General features: G+C 36.8%; 1 protein-coding gene across 21 annotated transcripts in view; it reads left to right on the top strand.

The window, feature by feature from the left end:
* Window positions 1-23,946, top strand: part of SLC10A7 (solute carrier family 10 member 7) — a 239,304-nt gene that overhangs the window by 14,505 nt on the left and 200,853 nt on the right. For 20 of the 21 annotated variants that reach the window (XR_011501943.1, XR_011501944.1, XR_006525572.2 and 17 more), the window contains one exon: window positions 3,169-3,244. Coding sequence is in view for 18 of the 21 variants with exons in the window: in XM_070504852.1 (XP_070360953.1) it covers window positions 3,169-3,244 (76 nt within the window). In the remaining 3 variants the exon portion in view is untranslated. Of the gene's footprint in view, window positions 1-3,168; window positions 3,245-23,240; window positions 23,370-23,946 lie in introns of those variants that run through there. The other variant, XM_044767157.2, reaches the window with a different exon arrangement.

Here is a 23,946-nt window from a genome sequence, read left to right as displayed (position 1 = left end):
TGGAAAGCATAAAATGCCACATAAATATGATGACATCATTTTAGAGCAACAGTGTATGATGTGTGTTAGCCAATAGTTACTGAGTATCTGCCATGTATAGAGCAGTCAAGAAATAGGAAGATATTAATTTGTTTTCCTTCTATTCAGGGAACCTCCAATTTAGTTAGATGTGTAGGACATATATATAAAATAGTAACCAACCAAAATGGGGCAGCATATGATTTGTCAGATGAGTGATATAATCAGTTAAAGGGTAAGAGATTCAGCAAGGGGTTGTGTACTCCTGAAGTAGAGAGTTCAAAAATGAGGCATTAGTGGGAGACAAAGATAAAAAATTTCCTTAAGGCCAAGTTGCAGAAGGCTGAAACTATTGGGCTGAGGAGTCTGGGTTTGAATCTGTAGGTGATGGAGAGTTCTTGAATGTGCTAAACAAGAGAACAGCATACTAAAAAGTAGTCATTAAGGAAGATTAATCTAATAGCATTGTACTGGATATATAGGTAGGGTAGAGCAGGGCTCGCACATTCAATCTCAGTGTGCTAATAAATCAAGCATACAATTTTCACCTCAGGATATTAAACTTAAAGGATTACAAACTTAGCCTGACTCACTTAGAGAAAGCTCTTCCTAGCTCACTTTTTCTCCCTTCCCCTCCCCAATTTGAGAGTACACACTTAGTATGTTAACTTGAGGGAGCTGCAGACTTCTACATCAGGATCATGTTTAGGTCATTAAAATAAATACATTCTGAGCACATACTCCTTACCTTGTTATGTTACAGGGAAAGAGTGGAGGTAGAAAGACTATTCACTAGGCATTTGGAAATGTCCAGACGTGGATGAAAAACATCAGAAGAGAGGTGATGGCAACAGTCATGGAAAATTAGTTGTGATGATTGATTGATTGATGAGGAGTGAGTGGAGCCACATATAACTCCACAAAGTTTCAAACTGGATCATTAGGAAAAAACTGTCCCATTGACAGAAATAGGTAAATTGAGTGGCAAAATTGACTTTTCAGAAAATCTATAAATTCAACATTAGACATGTTTAGCTTGAAGTGGCAGTCATAGGCAACTACAAATTTGGAAATGGTGGGTAGGGCTAGAAATGTAAATTTGAAAGTATTCCTACAGATTCAGATTTGAAAATGAGATTGAGAAGAAGGTAGGAGAGTGAGCAGAAAAACTAGAATGGGCTGGCTTAAAAGATAGGAGATAGATTAGAATGGTGAAGTACTCTGATAACCAAGAGCACAGAGTGCTTTGAGAAGCAAGAAGGTAAGGAGAATGAATACAGGCAAAACACAATTGGATTTGGTGAATAGGAGATCAGTCGTTAACTTTTAAGGTAACTGCTTTTACTAGCAGAAGGGGTGTAAGTCAGATTCTTGGGAAGTGAAAAGATAATGAGCTTTTTGGGGTGATGGAAGTGGAGCATTCTTTAAAGAAGGTCAGCTGTGAGCCACAATGAAAAAAGTAGCATTACATCTTGAAGAGGCAACAGTGCTAATTTTGAGGTTGGTTATCTACATTTATGTGTTGAATCTTCTGCCTCCTTGAAGGCAGGAATGATGTCTTATGCTTTATTTTTATACCCTTGTGTAGTGTCCTACATATAGAAGATATATGTATATGTATCAATGTGTAGTTTAGGGCTTTATTTTTTCTTTCTGTTTTTAAGATAGGGAAAACTCTGCTTCTTTGTACATAGAAGGGAAGGAGCCAGAAGAGAAGAAAAGATTGAAAAAGCTAGAAAAATAGAAAATACCTGAGAGGACCTGACCCTAGTATTGGTGGTAGGGGAAACAGAAGGCAGAGGGCCGGAGGAGTAGGCCTAGATAAGTCTTTGAGCACAGATTCCAGCATAAGAGTTTAACCCTAGATAGGAGGCTTTGTGAGTTTGGGCAAGTTATTTAACTTCTTTCTTAACTTCAGTTTTCAGTGAAATAAGAATAATAATGATCTTAAATACTTGTGAGGAATAAATGAGTAAAGTGTCTAGAACAGTATCTACTACAAATGGTAAATGCTCAGTGAGTATTATTGACGATTGTGATAATCATAAGGAAGGCTCAGAGATTGGGAATTCATAATCAGACAGACTACTTTAGCATCACTTGGGAAAACAGACCTTAAAAGAAGACTATATGGAATTGAATTGAGCTGAGAATTCCATGAAAGGTGTTTTCTTACGTTTTCAGTCAAAATGAATTAAAACTTTTATTTTTTTCTTATTCCAGAGCTAATATAAACTCATTGCAGAATATTTAGCCAATACATTATTATAAAAGTGAATGAAAATCATCTGTAATCCTACATTCCAAATATTAGTCAAATATTAGTCTGTGTTCTCTGTTCCCTGTATAAATTTTCCACTTTAGTTGGGCCAGCTACTCACTATCCCCAGAATGTATATTCTATATGAATGCTGGGTAATGTTTTTTATCTTTAGTACTTAGATTTGCTACTCGTAATTTTGCTTGTCATGCAATGTATTTTCTCTCCTAAACTAAGACATGATCTGGGGAGTACACACATAGTTTAATAAAAACTAAATTTAGAATGGACACTAGAGTTTACAACAGAGTCTGAATCCAAGAAGTATATGATTGTGTCGTGCCTATTTCTATAATGATATTACAACAACATGAGAATGTCTTTTATGAGATGAAAGTTTGAGAATTACTGTTTTATAGAAAGAATCAGCAAATGTAAGCTTGTGTTTTCTTAGGTATTTTTGAACTTTGGAAGTGGTTTTAAAATTTTATTTGTGCCAAGAGACTTCCTACAAAAAATGTAAGGAAAAAATGCCTGAAAGTAAGCTAAAATTATATACACTTACCAAATGATTAACCATTTTGGTTATCTTTCAGTGACTACACTCACTATAACTCGACTGTTTTTTGAATTGTATGCTAAGAGCTTAAATAATTAAAAAAATAAAATCACCCAACCTTGTGGATGGAACCAGAGCTTCCCCATGCATTTGCAGCATCTGCCATGTTGCCTCATAAAGAATTGTCTCAACTCAACAGGGTGTGTGCATCAATAAACATTCTCCTATTTTCGTTTACTCAGCTCTGCTATTTTAGAATGAATGTGTGAAGAAACTATTTATAATTGGAAAAGAAAACCTACTTATGATTGCATTTTCTTTTCTTTTTCAGTTTGCAGACAGTAGGTTGCATGCCTCCCCCTGTGTCTTCTGCAGTGATTTTAACCAAGGCAGTTGGTGGGAATGAGGTGAGTCATGGGGCTGACTTTATTTAAACATTAGTGGGTGCTGTGCCTTTATTTTATATTATTTTATGAGAAAGGAGTCATGTTACAGAAAATGCATAACCATAGCAGCTTATGAAAGAAGCACGTGTGTTCATATATTAGGATGATGCTAAAATTGATGATGAGAAGTGGAATTTAGGATTTCAAAGAGAAGAGCAAGGGAGGTGAATGAAATAGAGATGGTGATTTTTCTACCTCAGTGGGAAATTGGGAGACAGAGGACCAGGAATCCATGGAAAGGGACTTTATCCAAGACTCACAAACTGAGGACACTCACTATGGCCATTCCATAGCTCTTAAAAAATTTGCAGCAGGGGCTAGCCCTGTGCCCGAGTGGTTAAAGTTCCATGTGTTCTGCTTCGGTGGTCTGGGTTCTCGTGTTCAGATTGCAGGCGTGGACCTACGGCACTTGTCACCCATGCTGTGGCGGCGTCCCACATACAAAATAGAGGAAGATTGGCATGAATGTTAGCTCAGGGCTAATTTTCCTCAAGCAAAAAAAAGAAAAAAGAGGAAGATTGGCAACAGCTGTTAGCTCAGGGCGAATCTTCCTCAGGGTGGGGAAAAACTTTACAGCAAACTAAATTCATGGAAAAAGGGTTGATATAAGTTTAATGGCAAGTGAAGATGATATAAAAAGGAGATATGAGATGAGGTTTCTATATGAGTTCAAAGACATTGTTCAACTGCTAGAGGACTATGGCGAAAGAAGAGTGCTTGTTTCTGGGATAGTGATTGTCCATTTCAGGAGCTACTTACAGGTGGTTCTTCATGCTTGAAAGACCCTACAACTTTATACCGAGGGACTTTGCTTTATAACAGCTTATTCCTCCTTTTCCACTTATATGCTCTCATTCAGAAAAGAATACTATTGATGAGGGAAGATATAAGGGGCTCCTACTTCAGTTCATTCTTAGGATTTTGCTTTCTTAGCATCTATTTTCATTTTTGTCCACTTTATTCAGTCTAAAAATATTTATTGAGCAGCTACTATATTCTTTTTAAAAGCAGGTTTATTGAATTATCATTGAAATACAATGAACTGCACAAATTTAAACACTTTAATGTTTTGACATAGGCATACACCTGTGAAACCATCACCACAATCAAGATAGTGAACATATCCATTGCCTTCAAAAGTCTCCCTGTTCCCCCTTGGTAAATTGCTTGCTCCTGCCCTTCTTTGCATCTGTCTTACCCAGGCAACCAGTGATGTATTTTCTGTCACTATAGATTAGTTTGCATTTTCTAGAGTTTTATTTAATGGAAGTATACAGTGTGTACTCTCCTTTTTTTCCTTTATTGCTTCTTTACTCAGCATAATTATTTTGAGATTCATCTGTGTTGTGTGGATCAGTGGTTCAGTCCTTTTTATTACTGAGTAGTATTATTTTGTATGGATATACCAGAGTTTGTTTATCCATTCACTTGTTGATGGACATTTGGGCACTTTCCAGTTTGGGGCTATGAATATTTGTGTACAAAGCTTTAATGCAATGTATACTTGCATTAATCTTGGGAATCTAAGGAGTGGAAGGTCTGGATCATCTGGAGGTATATGTTTTAGCACCTTTCAACCAAGAGAAGAATCACCAGTAAATAGTTATTAATCATCTACAAATAGCTTCTGAAGTAGACCATTTCTGTCAATATATAAGCACTCTTCTTTTGCCACAGGTGTATGTTTAACTTTTTAAAGTAATTGCCAAACTGTTTTCCAAAGTGGTTGTACCAGTTTATATTTCAATCAGCAGTGTATGAGAGTTCCAGTGTTCCACATCTCATCGACACTTGGTATTGTCAGTCTTTTTAATTTTAGCCATTTTAATATGTGTTCAGTGTTTTACTTAATTTACATTTCCCAGTGACTAATAACATTGAGCATTATTATCTTTTCTTGTGCTTATTTGATATCCATGTCTTCTTTGGTGAAATGTCTAATAAATCTTTTGCTTTTTTTAAATCAGGTGGTTTGTTCTCTTGTTGATGAGCTATGAGAGTTTTATATATTCTGGATACAAGTTATTCATCAGATATGCATTAGATATATATTTGTAAATATTTTTAGATATACATTTTGTAAATAGTGTAAATATTTTCTCCCAGTCTGTGGCTTGTCTTCACTTTCTTGCCAGTGTCTTTTTAAGAGCAAGATGGTAGTGGAGCTAGTAAAGGTGGTTGGATTCTGGATGTATGATGAAGGTACAGGATATGCTGATGAATTGGATGTGAGATATTAGAGAAAGAGAGGGGTCAAGAATGACTCTAAGGTTTTTGACTGAGCAGCTGAAAGAATGGAATTGCTGACATGGAGAAGAGTACTATGTGAGAGCAGGTTTGGGGGATATTAGTCTGGGTAGGTGAGGCTATGCTGTGATAACAAAGAGCTACAAAGTCTCAAGATCAAAATCGCCGTGATTAAACATATCGGTTTCTTTCTTTTTTTTTTTTTTAAAGATTTTATTTTATTTTTTCTCCCCAAAGCCCCCAAGTACACAGTTGTATATTCTTCGTTGTGGGTCCTTGTAGTTGTGGCATGTGGGACGCTGCCTCAGCATGGTTTGATGAGCAGTGCCATGTCCGCGCCCAGGATTCGAACCGACGAAACACTGGGCCGCCTGCAGCGGAGCGCGTGAACTTAACCACTCGGCCACGGGGCCAGCCCCATATCGGTTTATTTCTTGCAAATGGTACATGTCCCATGTGGGTCAGTGGGAAGGTCTTTGCCTTCACTAAGGAAGACTAGTTGGTGGAGGCATCATATCTTGAAGGTACACCATCTGCATGGAGCACAGAGCATTTTCAGTTGCCACAGAAGGGAAAGAGAGAGATTGGAGGATCACAAATGGGCTCTTCACTGTCCAGGCTGGAAGTGATACATGGCATTTCTGCACATTAAATTGGCCTGAATAAGTCATGTGGCCTTATGATGTGTTGTCATTTGTGCGCCCTGAAGGAGAGGAGAACTGGATATTGGTGATACTTGTAATGGGTAAAGATCAAGAGTTTGTTTTTTTGATGTGTTAAAATGCCCATTGCATATCCAAATGGAAATGTCACTAAGCAATTAGAGATACAAGAGTTGAGAGTTCAGGGAGTGGCTGAAACTGGAGATATAAATTAGGGCGTCATCAGTGAATAAATGATATTTAAAGCAAAGATTGGATGAGATTTCTTGGGGAGAGAGCATAGATAGAAAAGAGAAGAGGTTCAAGGACTGAACCCTGGGACCCTCCCACATTAAGAGCTTAGAATAATAAGGAGTAACCAGCAAAGGCAACAGGGAAAGCATAATAGTTAAAAGGAAAAACTAGAGTGTGGTATCTGGAAGGCAGGTGGAGAAGGTGTTTGAAAGAGGAGGGTATCATCAGCTGTGTCAAATTCTGCTGATATAAGTTGTGTAAGATGACTTCTAAGAATCAACCATTGAACTAAGCTGCATGGAGGTTATTGGTAACCCTGATCAGAGTGGTTTTGGTGGAGTGTAGGAGCAAAATCTTGTTTGGAGTGGGCTAAAGGAAAAATCGGAAGAGAGGAATTAGAGACAAGAGGTATAGACAATTGTTTTGAGGTCCTTTGTGATAAAATGGAAGAGAGAAATGGGGCTGTATTTCAAAGGGGATGTGTGGTCAACATTTTTTAAAATGCGGAAATGACAGCATGTTTCTATCATGATCAGAATTTTACAGTAGAGAGGGAGCTGTTGATTTAAGAGGGAGCGCTGGAGTCATTTATTTGGTCAAGTGGAAGAGAATGCTGTCGGGTTGTATGAGCTTGGACTGCTCAATCATAAAAACAGGAAGGAAGGCAGAGTGTGTGAATATAGACCCATGTCGATGGACAGAAGGGGTGCACTTGGGAGTTCTCTTCTGATGACTTTTATTTTTTCTCAACTTCTGAGAGTGATGATAACGTTAATAACGTTAATGTTTGAGGTGAGAGGAGAAAATGTACACTTGCCATCTAGGTGAGGAGAGTGAATTAACTGGAGAGTATGGTTGCCTTGCTAGGAAGCACTAAGGATCCAGCAAAGATCCATAGTCATGCATTTAAAGTAAAGACAGGCATCCTGGTTGTATGTTTCCTCTTAGCCACACTTAGCTTCTTGGTGTGGGAATGGAATTGGCAGGTTGTTTTCATTACGCCAGGTAGTTTTTTTCAGTTGCCATGTAATTAGTGAGCTAGCGGAGTTATAGAAGTCTTGGACTAGTGCTTGCTTTGATTATCTTTCTATTGCTTTGAAAGAATTTGAGAAAAAGGTCTTTTTTGGTATATCTGAGACCAGTGTTAATTGGCTTAAAGGTGTCATTTATCTCTTTTTTTCTAATGTGATTTCCCTTAGGAGCTTTAAGACTAAAAAAAGTCCTTTTTGTTCTCACAAATGACTTTTGGCAGAAGTTCAAAGTTCACTCATTTTCTTGATGTTAACATATAGCATTATAAAGTGTCTTTACATGTTCATTCTCCAGTAGATATTTAAATTATTTACATTAATGTCACATGTTAATAATGTTGAATTTACTAATATCTCCTTTGTGTTCTCATATCATTGGTCTAGTTGTTTAAATGTTTATGTTGTGCAACTTCATGACTATCAAGCATTTTTGTAATCCTGGGGAGTAAGATACAATTTTTCATAAATATTGAACATTGAGCTTGCAAAGTCCAGTTTGATCATATCATCTGATGTAAAATGAGTAAACTATTTTACATTTATTTCAGATTATAGAAGAAAATGATCTGTAACTAAAGATATTAGATAATTTTAAGTTTAATGTTTTTCTAAAATAATATTATAAGGTAACTGAATATAGGCTTTTGTTGAAGTAAATGTAAGGGAAGGTTAATTTTTTGTATAATATATTGGAAAATCTAATCTCAGCATGGGAAGTGAATTTATTGGTGCCTGTAAATGAAGAGGTCCAAAAGTTGAGTCCAGTGTCAGATGCCATTGGGTGAAGGTTTTGGCTCTAGTTCTCTGTGATTCTCTGCTCTGCCTTGCACGCAGTGGCTCTTTACCCTCATGGGTTTCAACATGGTAGGAAGATTGGCTGGAGCACACTTTCATGTTGCACAGTCCTTTCAAACTGACTATTCTTTGCAGTGTTTATGACATGTAAGAAAACTTTTTCCCTTCCAGATTTTCTGTAAACTTCTTTACGTTTAGTTTATTCTATCATGTATTTATATATACATCTTTCATATATATACACATGTTTAGTATATGCTCTCATGTATTAAGGAAAGTGAGTGAGTGTGTAGCATGTTTATATTTAATGATTTGGGGATGTATGCAGATAAAATAGTGTCATTTGAAATGATTCTCGTATTTTTATTTTGCAAAGTTGTTATATAATTTAGGAGGCAATTTTTTCTGTTACTTATACAATTTTCATTTTAAATGCTTTTTCTGTAAAACTCTTAGTTACCAAAAAGTTTTGTCATGGATCGAAGGTTATTGCATTCCTTAATCTCACAGCTTGTACTATGGTGAGAAATAGCCTTGTTACTTTTTGTTAAAGTTAAAAAACAATTTCTGTTTTTATAACTTAGGTTGTTTCTGTTCTAGTGAGCCAAATAGAATTTATAATAATTTTTAGCAGCAGAAGGAACTCAATATATGTGCATAACTATGCGGAAATGCTGGAATGCTGGCTTATGCTTTAGGTATTAAAATAAGACTGTTTAAGGGTATAGCTGACTACAGTCTTATTTTGTGGCCTTTAAATTTTAAACTACTTTCATTTAAATATTGGAAACATGGTTAGGTTCTTTCTTTTTTATGATTGTTATTTATTCATTCCAATGTTTTAAATGCAGCTTTTCAAAAATGCAAGATTGTAGAGTGTGGTATTGACATGGTCTGATTAGTGGTGATGGTAGTTGCGCGCACGTGTGTGTGTGTGTGTGTGTGTGTGTGTGTGTGTGTGGATGCGGTTTTAGTCCCTTTGTTAAATAATAGAAAAAGTAATAAGACTTGCTGAACCCTAATTTAGTTGCCAAATATAAGAAAGAAGATAGATCAAAATGTTTTCTATTTTATTCTAACATGAGAGACATAGGATAAACACTTATTCTTAGTTTAAAACTGTATTCATTTATTTGGTTTAAATTTTCTGTTCCAAATGTAAAGTTCTGTGATTAAAAAAATATGACTTTTCCCCCAAAAGTCTCACAAAGGTTTTCAACCTTTTGGGACTTGCTAAGGGATAATCGTTGTATTTAAATTCAAGTAACTTCTGCCTCGTAGTAACTATCATGGGGATTTGTTTTATAAAAGAAGTTGCTTTTTTAAGAAACTAGAAAAGTATTTCCTTAAGTTTGGAGAGAAAGAGTTATGTAGTTTTCATGCTGTTGTTATAGAGATGTTTCATTTCTCTATCACTTATACTGGTATTTTATGCAAAATCAAGAAAGATAGGGTTTGTACCATCTTCTTTTACCTCAATATTTCTTCTTTTGCAAGCTGAGAAAGAGAAGGACTCAGCTAAAAGCCATTACCTAAAAATGTGAAGTGAATACAAGGTTTTAATTCTTTGAGTAAAGTTGCAAAGCTATATAACTGTGTAAAATTTTGTAAGTCTGGGTATTAAACCAAGTGGGAGAGAAATATAATCAAGGATTTCTTCATCCAGATCTCTGAAGGAAAAAAGAAAAAGAAAAGAGTTGTGAATCATAATAGATAAAAATCAACACAAGTTAGGAAAGAATTTCCAGTCATATCTGACAGTAATATTTTATGCTGAACTCTGTTATCTGTGTTTAAGGCTAAGCCTGGTAATTTGAACCATGAAAATAAGACACCTTCACCACTAATAGCAGTGTACTGATTACAGGTGTGTTATTTATGTTGGTTTATTTATTTTTTTGTTTTTCAAAGTGAATTCCATAGATTACCCACACTGACATTACCTGGGGTGGTTAGGAAAAATAATCATAAATTCCTTACCTGCACTTTAGACCTGTTGAATTAGAATGTGTGATGAATGGGCCTCAGGAATCTCCTTCTGTTTAAAATTGTGAAATCTACCGTATCTACAAAAGATGAGTAAAACACGTGTATATACTTTAAAGTATAATAATAACCACTGCTGTGCCCACCATCCAGCTTTAGAAATAGGGTGTGATAGTCAGCTAGCAGTTAGGCACCCACTTTATGTAGACACTGTCTTTTACCACAGGGAATAAAAAAGGAAGATAAGATCTGGTGCCTGCCTTGGAGAAGCCCACATTTAGTGTGATATTACACTATTCAAAACCTCTATTTATGTTATAAACCTCAGAAAAATAGGCAAAATTCCAAAGAGAGTGGAATGGCTTTATAATGGCCCATATCATCAAATGATTGTTTTCCTTTTTTAGTGTAGAAAAAAGCCAAACGCACCCCAACTGAGTTTCAGCCCCTCTCAACTGTGTGGGACAGCCAGAACTTCACTGTGGGGATCTGGACTGTGTTTGCATCTTGTAGGCATCATTAGGTGTCCTCTGGCCTGGTGTGGGGTTAAGACAGGTACTACTTTTAGTGTAAACATATTTAGCTGGCATTTTTATTATATTTTAATTAGAGGGTTAAAGGATTTTACAGCCCTTTCATAGTCATGCAGAATTCCAAATACATTTTAACGAGAAGTTTTGCTTTCAGGTATAGTAAAAAGGTAACAAGTTAAAAGTGTGCATGTGTGTGTGTATTTAATTTCATCAATGGGGTTATTGTCCAAATCTCTTCAAAGAAAATTTAAGAATGTCTCCTGAGTAAAGAAAATTATTACCTGTGGTGAACTCTTTAAGTCATAGACGAAGGTCATGGCAGTCTGAGTGTATTTAAAAAAGGTTTTCTATCTGCTTGGAAAGCAAATGAAGCACTCATTACTAACTTTAAAGTTATAGCTATGAGAAGATTTTTGCTAGAGGTGAAAGATCACGATCATCACAGTCCAAATGGAGACAGAAAGTTCAGTTTCTGGCTTATCAGCGAGGCATGAAACATTTCAGGGTTATTTTGCATTATCAGTGGGGAGTTGATCTTGCTAATCCAATGCATGAAGATAAGATTCATTGAAACATTTATAGAGGCGTTTAGAAGCAGATCTGATCAGCAGAGAGAGGACTTGAAATGAGAAGGAAATCTGATCTGTCAGTCACTGTCTCAGCTTCACTTGGCTTTTCTGTGTCTTGCCTTTCTCTTCTGTGAAATGGGGTCGGTTACAGCTTTTGTTTGCAGGGGGAGTTTAATGGCGTCCTGGGGAAATCTTTATCTGAAAAAGGCTGTCTGTGTTCAGCCCTCTTGCAAGCTGAGCTGTGTGCCCTTTTTACCCTCCTGCCTCCCGTGCTCTCTGGGCAATAAGAACAGTTTTTCCTCTTTGACAGATGAAAGAACAGTAGTAGTAACAGCAGCAGCAAGAAAGTCCATGTTCCTACTCTTCTTCCATATCTACTTTTTAACTTTAGTCTCATCTTCTGGATTGGGTTAGCACTCTTCGAGCCCTAGAAAGAGCTGACTATGTTTAAGCTACTGTAAAACTTGTGTGAAACATACCTAGATTTCCCAAGATTTGTATGTGTAATTTAGAATTCTCTCTTAACTCCTTATTACCTCTCACATTTTCTTGCATTTCTACTACTGTAACCAAAAGAGTCCTCTTTATGAAGAACTGACGGGTGGTTACCAGGGGAAAGGAGGGGTGGGGGGAGGGCACTCGGGGTGAAGTGGTGCACCTACAACATGACTCATAATGATGTACAACTGTAATTTCACAAGGTTGTTAACTATCATAATCTTAATTAAAAAAAAAAAGAGTCCTCTTTATGGTTGGCAGTGATTTCTGTTCACCAAATCCAGTGGCCAGTTGTCAGGTCTCATCCTCCATGACCTGACTGCAACCTTTGACACTATGGCTACTCACCTCCAACTTCCTTTTGCTTCCCTGGCACTCTTCTCTCCTAATTCTCTTCCTACATCTCTCATCACCCTTTTAATCTGGTTTGGCTCCTTTTCCATCCCAATGGGAGTGTCTGTCAGGCGACTGATCTTGGAATACCTGGTATAGTATTGTCAGATTCCTGTTTCTGAGTTCTTTTCTCTATAGCTAAAATCCTTTGACCCCCACCTTTGGGTCCAACTCTGCCTCATACATAAGGACCAGTCCTGATCTTGGGTCAGAAGTGTTTAAATAACGCCAGCTTAACATGCTCTGGCGCAACATCACCGTCTTTGCTGCTATGCCACCTGACCTTTAGCAAAAGACTGACTTGGTCGGGGAATCAAAGCAGGAGTTTGATTCCTGCTTTTACCATTACTCCCCTAGTGGTCTGAGTGGTCATTAGGTAAGCCATGGACCTCTGTGAGCCTTGGTTTCCTCATCTGGGGAAGAATAGTATTTGCGTCCTTATTTCGTCGGATTGCTTCCAAGGGTCTCATGAAATAGTACGCAGAAGTTCTTGTAAATTGTGAGGGAACGTATCAAGCAAGCATCAGCATTACCGTGGTTGCAGAGGTTTGTCAGTGATGAAATCCTCTGATTTTCTTAGTCATTCTCATTTCTTTCTCAAAACTTTGACCGTCTAAATGCACTCACTCACTTACTTTATTTGTCTAAAAGTATGTGTTGAGCACTTGCTATTGCTTGCTGTATATAGTACCATAATAGAATTTTCAGTTTAGTAACAGATGTAAAACATACACAGTAAATTTCAATATAAGATAGTTGGGGTTTAATTAAATTTACAGGGTGGTAGATTTTTAAATAAATGTAATGAACTAAGTAATCCGAGTTTATTAGTTTCTAAGTCCTTAATATTTTTGGATAAATATTTCCCACCATAACCTGGGATGCTTATGTCAGATATCCAAGATTACTCCTTCTGGAAACTAAAAGACATGGGAAGCCAAATTAGTAATGGAAAGATTGCTCTGGGAATTTAGAACCAGATAAAGGGAATTGAGCAGATTTGCAGGATGTTTCCTCTAAACTATGAAGCCTGGAAAATCACTCTGCTTCTATCAACAAACCAACCAACTGCAAAACAGGCGCCATGTCTCCCTTGAACAGTTCTATATATATATTGAAAATTTGTCATTATCTCTTTTTCAGTATCAGAATGTCTGTATATATTATGACTAACATAAAACACTTCAATAATTTGATTTATTTTGATTAGTTACATTTTAAATATCAGACTCCTTTTTTGGGAGGCACTCTGAGTTCATTAGTGATTTTGAGGAAACAGTAGTCTAAACAACAACACACAACTTTTTTCCTAGCTAATCTTATCTGATTAATGTTCATATTTGTTGTATCTTATTATAGATAATTTGATTACTTTCACCTCTATTTACAAATTCTGGGTGTGTACTTTTTTAGGTTCTGTGGCTTATCTCTTCATTCACTACATGCCAGTTACACGTATATTTGTGTATATTTATGAAGTTGTTACTACTGAAAAATAGGAGGCATTCTCAATAATTTACTAAACCATGGAGTTATGGAAATATCGATAAATTAAATCTAAGACACTTAGCTTTTTCACTTGGCACCATCCCTAACTAGCTCTATGATCTTGGGTTTGTCTTTTTTAGCTTTTTAATCGATCAGATGCAGGCAGGGTTGTTTTAGATGAGAATATTTTAGGAAAAAACGTAAACGGACCTATATAAATGAGAGGAGGTAATCTGTCATGTTAAGCTGTTTGTTTCTTGGTGAAATATGATCTACTTTATTGCATTCATTGTAGATCTTTATGCTTTTTCAACTTTTTCTCCCTGTGAGATCATATGCTTCATAAAAGAGGATTGCATTATACATGTATCATTCATATGAAGGTGTTCAGTATCTATCAGACTCAAGGAATCAAGCTTAATCTTTACTGTATTGCTACAAACTTTGGAAATGACCCTTTTAAACTTTACTTGCTTTATGAAGACATCAGGCTATGACTTCTAAGTAACTAATGAGAACATCCTGCTTAGTGCAATAAGATTTTTCAAGCAGATTATTTGTGACCAAGAACATTTGGCTCCAAACTAATGGTCTGAATATATTGAGTGGGACTGAGCTGCATTCTAATCAAGCGCCAAGATATTGGACTTTCAGGGCCCTCTAAATGAGTGATTTTCAATTGTTTTTTCAAACACAACCCACAGATAGAAACTGAAAATTTTCCAAAGTATAGTTATTCAATGTGTAATTCACATTCTTTCCTCTCCTCTTCCCTCCTCCGCCTTCCTCCACCTTTCTACTTTCCTTCCTTCTCTTCTATTTTGGAAAAGAAATTACAATCAGTATTCACTAAATTGATTTTGTGAGCCACAGTTTGAAAAACAGTACCCTAGAGTGTAGTGGACACCTGCCATCCATATTTCCTTGTGAGTCTGCAACTCTGATCCTCTGGACAAACTTTTGGGCATTTGGTCTATTCTCAGGAGGATTCTTGGCCTCCTGTTATTTGCAGACAATTCCTTTGGTATTGGCCCTCAGACAACTTTGAGAACTTTGTGTTCCTGATGAATTCTTCTCTGCTTGTGGTCAGCTTTCTTGACTGGTCTGTTCCTAAAATAGAGACCTGCTTATCCCCCAATATCTACCTTTTGAAGTCCCTGCATCAGTCAAGGCCCAGCTCAAATGCCATTTCCCTCTCAAGAAGGCTTTGCGGATATCCCGTCAGAATTAATCTTTTCTTCCCTCCACAAAAGAGTACTTTTTTTATACCCCTGTTGTGACATTCACCCTTACTTTTAGATTATTTTATAGATATTTTTGCATATGTTTGCCTCTCCAAGCAATGTTTGAATTTTCTTTGCAGGAACTGCTTTTCTTTGTATCCCTTTAATGCAATACAAGAAAATCCATAATAAAAGTGGCAAAGGAGGATTGGGGAAGCTAGAGAATGACTCCAGTTTCCTCATAGTCATGTAATGGTCCCAACAGAGTTGCTTAGAACAATGATGAAGTCACTTACATTGAAATAATTTCCAAAACTTTATGTTCTCAATCTCTCTTTCAAGGCTCTTTTCATATATTTACTGTACCAGAATAAAGTGGGATAGAATTGAACAATGTTCTATCTAGGTTAGACGTATTTTCTCACTATTGCATGTACATTTTAGATCCTGTTAAGAGAGCTTATTGTGGGAATTATTCACAGTTTATGCCCCATGGTGTTCCTCATTTAATGATCCTTCAGACGTGGACTCTGAGACAGTGTTATTACAAAGTTCCAGTCTAATTACAGTTATGTTAAGTTCACACTGGTTTGGAAATGGTATAGTACTTTCTCAAATAGGCAGACCATGATAGTTTAATTCTGAAAAACGGTCTAAGAAATTGACTGTATGAGATAAAGTGCATTTGTATATTTATGTGTACTAATCTTTTTTGAGCATATATTGAGTTAGCCTGAAGAATGCTTGTGAACTTTTGTGGCTCTCCTTATCAAGGACAACAGGGACTGATACGCCTGAACTCTCATTTGACTTTACAAAAAGCCCTTGTCAAAATAAGCCATCATAAGAACTCATTGCATTTGTGCAATGGAGTTGTTAGCATGCATTTATTCCTTTTGTTCCTCCAAAGTTTGATATTTCCAATTCCCTGACAGTAGTTTTAATTACCAACTATTCTGCTGTGTCTTTGCACACTTGCTGTTAAAGGTGGGCTACATAGTTACATTTTCATATGAACAATGAGAGCTGGCATTAAAATTAAAAAAGGATCTACTATGCTCAAATAGTCTATAAAGAGAGAAATGAATTTTGTTCGTTTCTAGTGTTATCTTTTTGTGGATGACCAAAAATGGAATTTTTGTTGGGGGAATTATGTAGCTCCCTTTAAAATTTTTTTATTTTCAAATTGTATTTGAAATACTCCTGAGGGTAAACGAAGAGCCTACTTTAAGAAAGACTTTGCCTGTGGTTGATGAAGTTTTACAACGTCAGGTCCAATTCATTATAAATTGATTACCAATAGAGAAAGAGGAAAAAAGTTAATTGAGTTAGAAGCTTGTTTGCTAAATAAAGGAGTCTTTTGTTGGTTGGGAGAAGTCTAACCTCAGGCTTCACAAAGCCTCTTAGGGATGTGAAGAAATGCTAGCATTTTTCTGCACTTTCCAAGTTTCTGCCCTGGGAAAAAAAAAAGGGCACAATAGGCTGGTGGAATGACTCAGGACTACAACAATCCACAATTCCAGGAAGCATTCTTAACTTTTGTGGGCAATTCCTCCACCCTAAGAGGATGTAGCTAGCTGCTAACCCGCACAGTTAGAGATGGCTGCAATCACGGTAAGCTCTTGCCATCAAAATAAGAATAGCTGGTGCTTTTATAGCGCATGATATGTGTCAATCCTTGTTCTCAGTGCTTTACATATATTAATTCCTTTAATCCTTTTAACAACCTTTTGAGATAGGTACTGTTATTATCCCCACTTTATAGATGAGAAAACTGACCCAGAAAGAGATTAAGAAACTTGTGCAGGGTTATACACTGCAAAAGAAGAAGAGCTAGGATGTAAACCCAGGCACTGTGCTTTCGATGCCTGTGCTCCTAACCTCCTCTTTACTGCCAGTCTCTCAGTTAACACTGGAGGTAGGATGGATGGCACTAAAAGTGCTCCCTCGCCACATGGCTTAGTGCCCGAACTACATAGGTGAGAAAAATAAAGGTTGACGTAAGAGTAGACCAAAAAGCCAGTAGTTTGGTAAAAAATGATCCCCACAAAGTTGTGTGGGTGTTGATTTTTCTACTTGACTGCAAGCCCCCCTTCAGGAAGTTCTCCCATCTCTGTCTGGGCCCTGCAGTACATACCCCATCAAGACACATATAGCACAGGATATTGTAAATGTCTGTGCGTCTCCCTGCGGCTTTCCTTAGATGGCAGGGAATGTGTATTTCTTATTCACAGTTGTATCCTCTGTGTCTAGTGAAGTATTTGGCATGTATCAGGGTACAGTAAACATGTTAATATTTTTGAAGGAATTTGTTTAAATCTAGCCCTATCAGTGTCTCAATTTAAATATGTCTTGTTAAGGTAATAATTCATATTAAGTTTTACTTTGTCCTATGTTAAATAAACTTTTATAGAAAAATCGAGATACATAATTGGCTGTCTCATAATATTTTTGGTTCTCTCAATTATTCACACCTATTCTCCTTCATCTAAGCATCAGCAGCCACAGCCATTTACATGGTGGCAGCCTCCAAAATGGCTGGCATAATGCCTAGAAGGAAATAAAAGACTTCTAATGCTTGGAAGGAAATAAAAGACTTTTATATGGTTGATCTTGCCTGGAAGGAAATAAAAGACTTCTATAGGGTTGATCTTGCATTTTCAAACCTATTAAGTGATGAAAACCATACACATTTTAGTAGCTGAATGGGACTTTTAGTCTGTTTTCTTCCCCTCTTAATTTTGAATGATCTTAAACTTGGTAGTCAAGAAAATATCTCATGCAGGAAAAATGATTTTTACATAGAAGACATTAATAAATATTTGATAAATTTTTTTCAATGAATGATGAGGTAAAATTTCTTTCCTTTATTTAAAATAAATTGTGATTTCTCTGTGGAAGTTTCAGTACATATAGAATTAAAATTTATTTGAGAATACGTCTGTAGGTCATCTCCTATTGTTAGAAATACATTTTAAATTATTTTACATATTTTATGGAAAACTTTTACCTGTATTGTCTCTTTCTAACTCCCAACAATTATATGAAGTAGATGGGACTGGTATTATATTATGCTAATTTTTTTAGTTGGTCAAATTAGAAGTTAGAGGTGAAGTGACTTGACCAAAGTCATACAGCTGGGAAGTAGGACTCCTTCTCCAGGACACTTTCATCCTATTATATAATATCTCAAGCAAAAACAACAAAACTCCAGAAATCATTCAGATAAGAAGGAATCCCTAGTTCTTGTGTTGGCTCCTCGTTATAAGCGGATGGCTTCAAATTTTTCTGAGAGATGAATGTCAGTGTAATATTAGCTTAAAACAAATTATTGAGCATTTGCAGCTTACAGAGCACTGAGCTAATATCTTGAGGAGTGGGGAGCTGGAGTATGAAGAGAATCTGATGTAGTCTGCTTTCACAGAGATGGGTAATGAAATGGGGAAAATTGGCAGGAGCTTAAACAATAGGCAAATGTGAATGAACAAGAAGGGTAAGTAAGGAGGGGGCTGGAGAGGTCCCTAGAGCTTGAGCCAGGCCCATGGGTTCTGATTGAAAGTTGGTTCTTGGAAGTGATAGGCTTTCAGGTTCTCTCCCAGTGATTAGGTCATTTTTTTGAAAGGCCTCCGCAGGGGGGTTAAGATAAGAAAGTGGTTGGAAGATCCAAAAGAATGGGTCTGATGGAAGGGGTACTACTCATAAATCCTGTTCCAGTGGCCTGGTCGATAGAATATACTTACCGGCACGTGGGAGCAGGAGTGCAGGCTGGCTGAGGAAGCAATTGCTTTGTGCCTGACAATTCAGCTGCAAATGTTGCTTCCTTATAGTGAGTTGGTGGCAGAATTATTGCTTTGCTGTGCTCCATAGATGCAAAATCTGAGTGGAATAACCAAACACTTGGGTGGTGTGGGTGGGTCAGTGGCACAGGTAGGCTAAGCCTGTTTGCCCTGCATCATGGCAGTTGTAGAGTTAAAAGAAAAGACCACCACTGCCTATGCACCCCTATGTTCCTTGCAGCATTATTTACAGTAGACAAGATATGGAAACTACCCAAGTGTCCATTGATAGATGAACAGATAAAGAATATGTGGTATAAATAGACAATGGAATACTTATCAGCCATAAAAAAGAATGAAATCTTGCCATTTGTGACAACATGGATAGAACTTGAGGGTATTATGCTCAGTGAAATAAGTCAGATAGAGAAAAGTACCCTAAGATTTCACTCATGTATGGAATCTGAAAAAACGAAACAGAGAACAAACAAAACAAAAACACAAGAGGCCTTTTGTTTTGAATTTGTTTTGCTGCCACAGATACAAACTCTACCACCAGGAAGCCATTCCCACCCAGGGACACAGCAGGAAATATATCCCTTTCTAGCAAATGTTATTCCAGTATCTGAAACTGTAAGACACCATTTGCATGTTTTTTCTTTAAATGTTATTTGTTTAAATAATGAGAAAACATTAACTTCAATATTAGAAACCCTATTAGTACATACCCATTTTTCCCACCACTGCTTGGGTTATATAAAATATTTCCTGGCAATAGTTATATGTTGTTTAGTGTTATCTTGTTAAATGATTAAATTAACATTTGTGAACGTGCTTTGCAAATTATAAAACATTATATAATTATGTTACTTCTATTAAATGACTGGCTTTTAAAATATTTGTTGATTGGAAAGTGTGTTGGATATAGTTGATTGTTCATAAATTAATCATTGTTCTCTCAACAGCTTATTTGAATGACCTACAGTTTCTAGTTGAGTATTGAATTGTCTTATTGAGTGTTGTGTTATTTCTTTGGGGGTTAGGAGTTAAATGTGGTATTTTCCACCTTGGTTTAGAAAACCATACTTTTATCATGATACCCGAAAAAACATTTAGCATTTTCTCTCTTCTTTGCCTAAGTTGCTTCACATAGTTCTTTTCTGCTTATAGGGCTGAGAAGAGAGAATACTATGATAGTCTACTTGATTTTTTTTAAAGCTTCTTCATTTTTTATCTTTTTATTTTTAAAATCTATGCTTTTGGCTTCTGAGCTTCTCGCTTTCTCTTTCTTGTCCTTCTCTTTTTCTTTCATCATTGTGTCTACCTCACTTTTCTGGTGAATTTTAGTTCCTCCACTAATCAGGTCTTGACCAAGCTAGACTCATATAGTAGGTCCCTGCCTGGTCCTCTGGCACTTTTGTTTTCATTGTCCTCATTGTCATCTCATTGTGTGGTTTCTTCCTTTGGGCATAAATTTTTCAGCCCAGAGTGGGACATCTCAGGTTTACAAATCCTGAACCTGGCCTTATAGTGGTAAAAGTATGTACTTTCCTGGCACTGTGTTTTCCAGAAGCTGTCAGGGAGGTCATTCTGCTCTGGCAGTAGTAGTCTCTGAAGGTTTTCTAAGACAGGCGATTACCCTCCACACCAGCTCTGTGAATAGCAGGTTTTTGCAGGGTCTGTGGGACTCCATGAAGCATTCTACCCTCAGCACCAAGATATTAGGAAGCTTCCTCTGGAATGTTTGACCCTGTTTTGTATGACTACAAGACCCATCCCAAAGCTTGCTGCTATTCTTACACACTTTTTGGGCCTAAAAAGTGGGTAGCTACCTACTCTTTGAAGTGCTGCTTCCAAGTTTTCTTGAAATGAATCCCTGCAGCTTTGTTTGGATGTTGAAGTCAAGGAGATAGTTAGCCAGCTGAGAGGAAGTTGGTCTATAACTATAACTCTCTAAAATCTCCAGTCAGAGTTGAATCATAGCAACTCCTTAAATTCCTTCCTACGAGTAATTCTTCATGTGATCTGGGAGATGGGCCTTAGAACGAATTAGTTGGTTATCCTGGTTTTCACTCTTTTACTTCTTTTCCAACATTTCTTTTCCCCATGGTGGGAGAGATGGGGTGGGGTGATGGAAAATCATTGACTTTGGTCCATACCTAAAGTTATGTTCTGGTCTCTGCATTGACTCAGTCTAAGCCCACACTCATTGGGAGAATCTGCCTGATTCATTCATTTAGTAAATACTTAATTCATACTTAAGGAAATAAAGGAAATTCACTGTGTTGCAAGGAAATGAATTGACTCCTTGTGTCTGTCTCTTTAATTGGATATTACTGTATTTTCTCAAATTGGCCCAATTTTAAATTTCTTATTTTCATCATGGTAATTTATTGATAATTCCTATTCTTTTATATGAAGTAGATTAATCAGATACCAGTAATAGTAACGAATTTGTTTCTCCTTTTTTGAAAACTCATTTATTTAATATATGTGTCAGATACCTCTGGTTGCTTTCTAATATCCATTCCCTCTTCATCTTTAGAACAGAACCAGAACTTTCAGTTGGGCACACTGCCACTCGACTAAATACTGTACTTAGTAGACTTCCTGGTGTTCTAGTGGGCATGTACCTAAATTCTGTCCAGTGAAATGTAAATGGAAGTATTGTATATCATATCCAAGACCCCTCCTTAAAAGTAGGTGGTACAGCCTTCTTTTTTCCTTCTTCTCTCTGCTTACTGGAATATTGATTTGATGGCTAGAGCTTGAGGAGCAAAATCTTAGGCCATAAGACAGCCTGCTAACCCTCCCCACAACCCCTGGCAACCAACTTTCATGTTTCTGTCTCTATGAATTTGACTACTTTAGAAACCTCATACAACATTTGTCTTTTCGTGACTGGCTTATTTCACTGTAACATAATTCTTTTGCTTTACTCAGCAAACTATTTAATCCTAAATGAATTATTATTGCCTAAGATTGTCTTCCTTATGTTCATCTTCTGAAGAAGATTTTCATCTATAGTGGAAATTATAATGGATTTTAACAGAGTGTATTTTGTTGTTAGTGCCATGGAGTTGGCTCTGACTCCTAGCGACCCTGTGTACAGCAGAGCAGAACTCTGCCTGGTCTTTTTGCGCCATCCTCTCACTATTTAGTGCTTTATCAGACAGCGCTCCGCTGTTATTTATGGGGTTTTCATGGCCAGTTTTTTCAGAACTGGGTGGCTAGGTCCTTCTTCCTAGTCTGTCTAGTCTGGAAGCTCCACTGAAACCTGTCCCCCATGGGTGACCCTGCTGGTATTTGAAATACCAGTGGCAGAGCTTTTGGCATCAGAGCAACACACAGCCACCCCAGTATGACAAATGACAGCTGGGTGGTGTGATTCCCAGACTGGGAAATGAAACTGGGCCATGGTGGTGAGAGCACTGAATCCCAACCACTAGACCACCAGGTCTGGCTAATGGAGTATATAGTGTTATTATAAAATAGGATATTGGAATCATTAACTTATAAAATACAGTACAAGGTAGAAGTCACTATATAGTGATGTGTTTTTAATATTTTAAAGACAATTGAAACATGAAACAAGGACTTTCTTTCAAGAGTAGATGTGAGATGAGTGCGTTAGGTATTTTAGCCATCCAGTGAATTTTCTGTCACTCGGTATTAAGAACATAAATGTTATATTGTAGTATAACATTTGATTTCGTATATTATCTGAATGTATTAGAAATAGATAAAATGTGATTTTAGGATAAAATATTAAAGTTCACAGATTAAACAGCTATTCCACTTGGCTTATATTCTATTTGTGTAACAAATGGTAAATTATTTTTTCTTTCTCAGAATGTATAGATTTTTGGGATTGGACGATAGTCCCTAAAAAGGTATTAAGATGTTGATTATTTGTTGCCTGGGGAAAAATATTGATGTTCTTTGTCACTTCAAAAATAACATTTTGTCCTGGACTTAACTGTTTGTTTTAAAGCTTATATCATTTCTTGCTCCCGCTTGGTTTCCTCAGAGGCACTTTACAGAAGTACTCTTTAATAAAAGCTTTCTGGTAAATTGGTAGCTAAGATTCTTTCCAAAAATCCCAGTTAACAGAAGAAACAGGATAGGGAGTTGGGGTAATGGGAGGCATGCAGCTGTATTTGCAAATCTTAGACATTATCCCACAATTTTGGTGTAAACCTTCAGCTGACAATTAAAATCTTTGTTTTATCAGCCATCACCCAACCCTAACAGATGGGTGAAGAATTAACCTGATTTGTATTTTTCCCCACAACTTTCTCCTACACATTGTAATAGTCTATGATTAACATTCAGTGAATTCTTAAAGATGATTGATGGGCCTTAAAGACATAATATATACATCCTATTTAAATTATGCCAGTGTAAAAACCACAGAACAGAAGAGCTCCTAAGACCCCCGTAGAAATTTGAAGACAATTTTGATACTCTCGTCCACTCGAAAAGAAATCTGCTAATACTGTAATGTTTTTTCCCTTGCCAGGACCCTCCTTGCCTGGTGTCATTTCTTGAGCTCTCCTGGGAGGAGATTAGTCTAAAACAACAAAGTAGCCAGATGTCTGGTTCTGAGAGAGTCCCAGAGGCCAGGCTACGGTAGGCAACAGAAACCACGTGGGGCTGAAGATCAAAGATACCTGAGAATTACTTATGGGCACATAGTATGTGTCATTCCCATTATTAACAGTCTGAGAAAATTTGTTTCTCTAATTAACCCTTTTGTTGGAGTAACCTTAAATTTTAGTGAGTATATTTCTCTTTTGATATGTTTTCTTTTGTGTAGTTTTGAGAAGTGCACATACCAAAAAAGAGAAATGAAAGGAATTCATGTGCTTGACTGAAATCTGAGCTGTTATTCTTATCCAGATAGATATGCTGTCCAATGTGTGATCATTTATCGTGAAATAAGTGAACATTGTGCTTCTAAGTTAAAATTACAAATTAATGATCAGGAACTGAATGGCTTATATGTACCAAGAGCTATTCTTAAAGCCCTGATCCTTACTTTTAAAGTACTATTATTTCAACTTTTAACTGCTTTAGAGTGGAGATTTTTAGATTACAGCTTCCTGGTCTTAAAATGAATTCAGAACAAATCCCAGTGGTGGGAAATCTGTACCTTATTAATAGTTGACCTCTTTCTTTTCACATTGGTTTTATAATGAAATACTAATGAAGAATTCTCACTATCC

This window comes from Equus asinus, chromosome 3 (genome assembly GCF_041296235.1).
Source record: "Equus asinus isolate D_3611 breed Donkey chromosome 3, EquAss-T2T_v2, whole genome shotgun sequence".
Lineage (NCBI taxonomy): Eukaryota > Metazoa > Chordata > Mammalia > Perissodactyla > Equidae > Equus > Equus asinus.
This window is presented reverse-complemented; position numbering and strand designations above follow the sequence as displayed.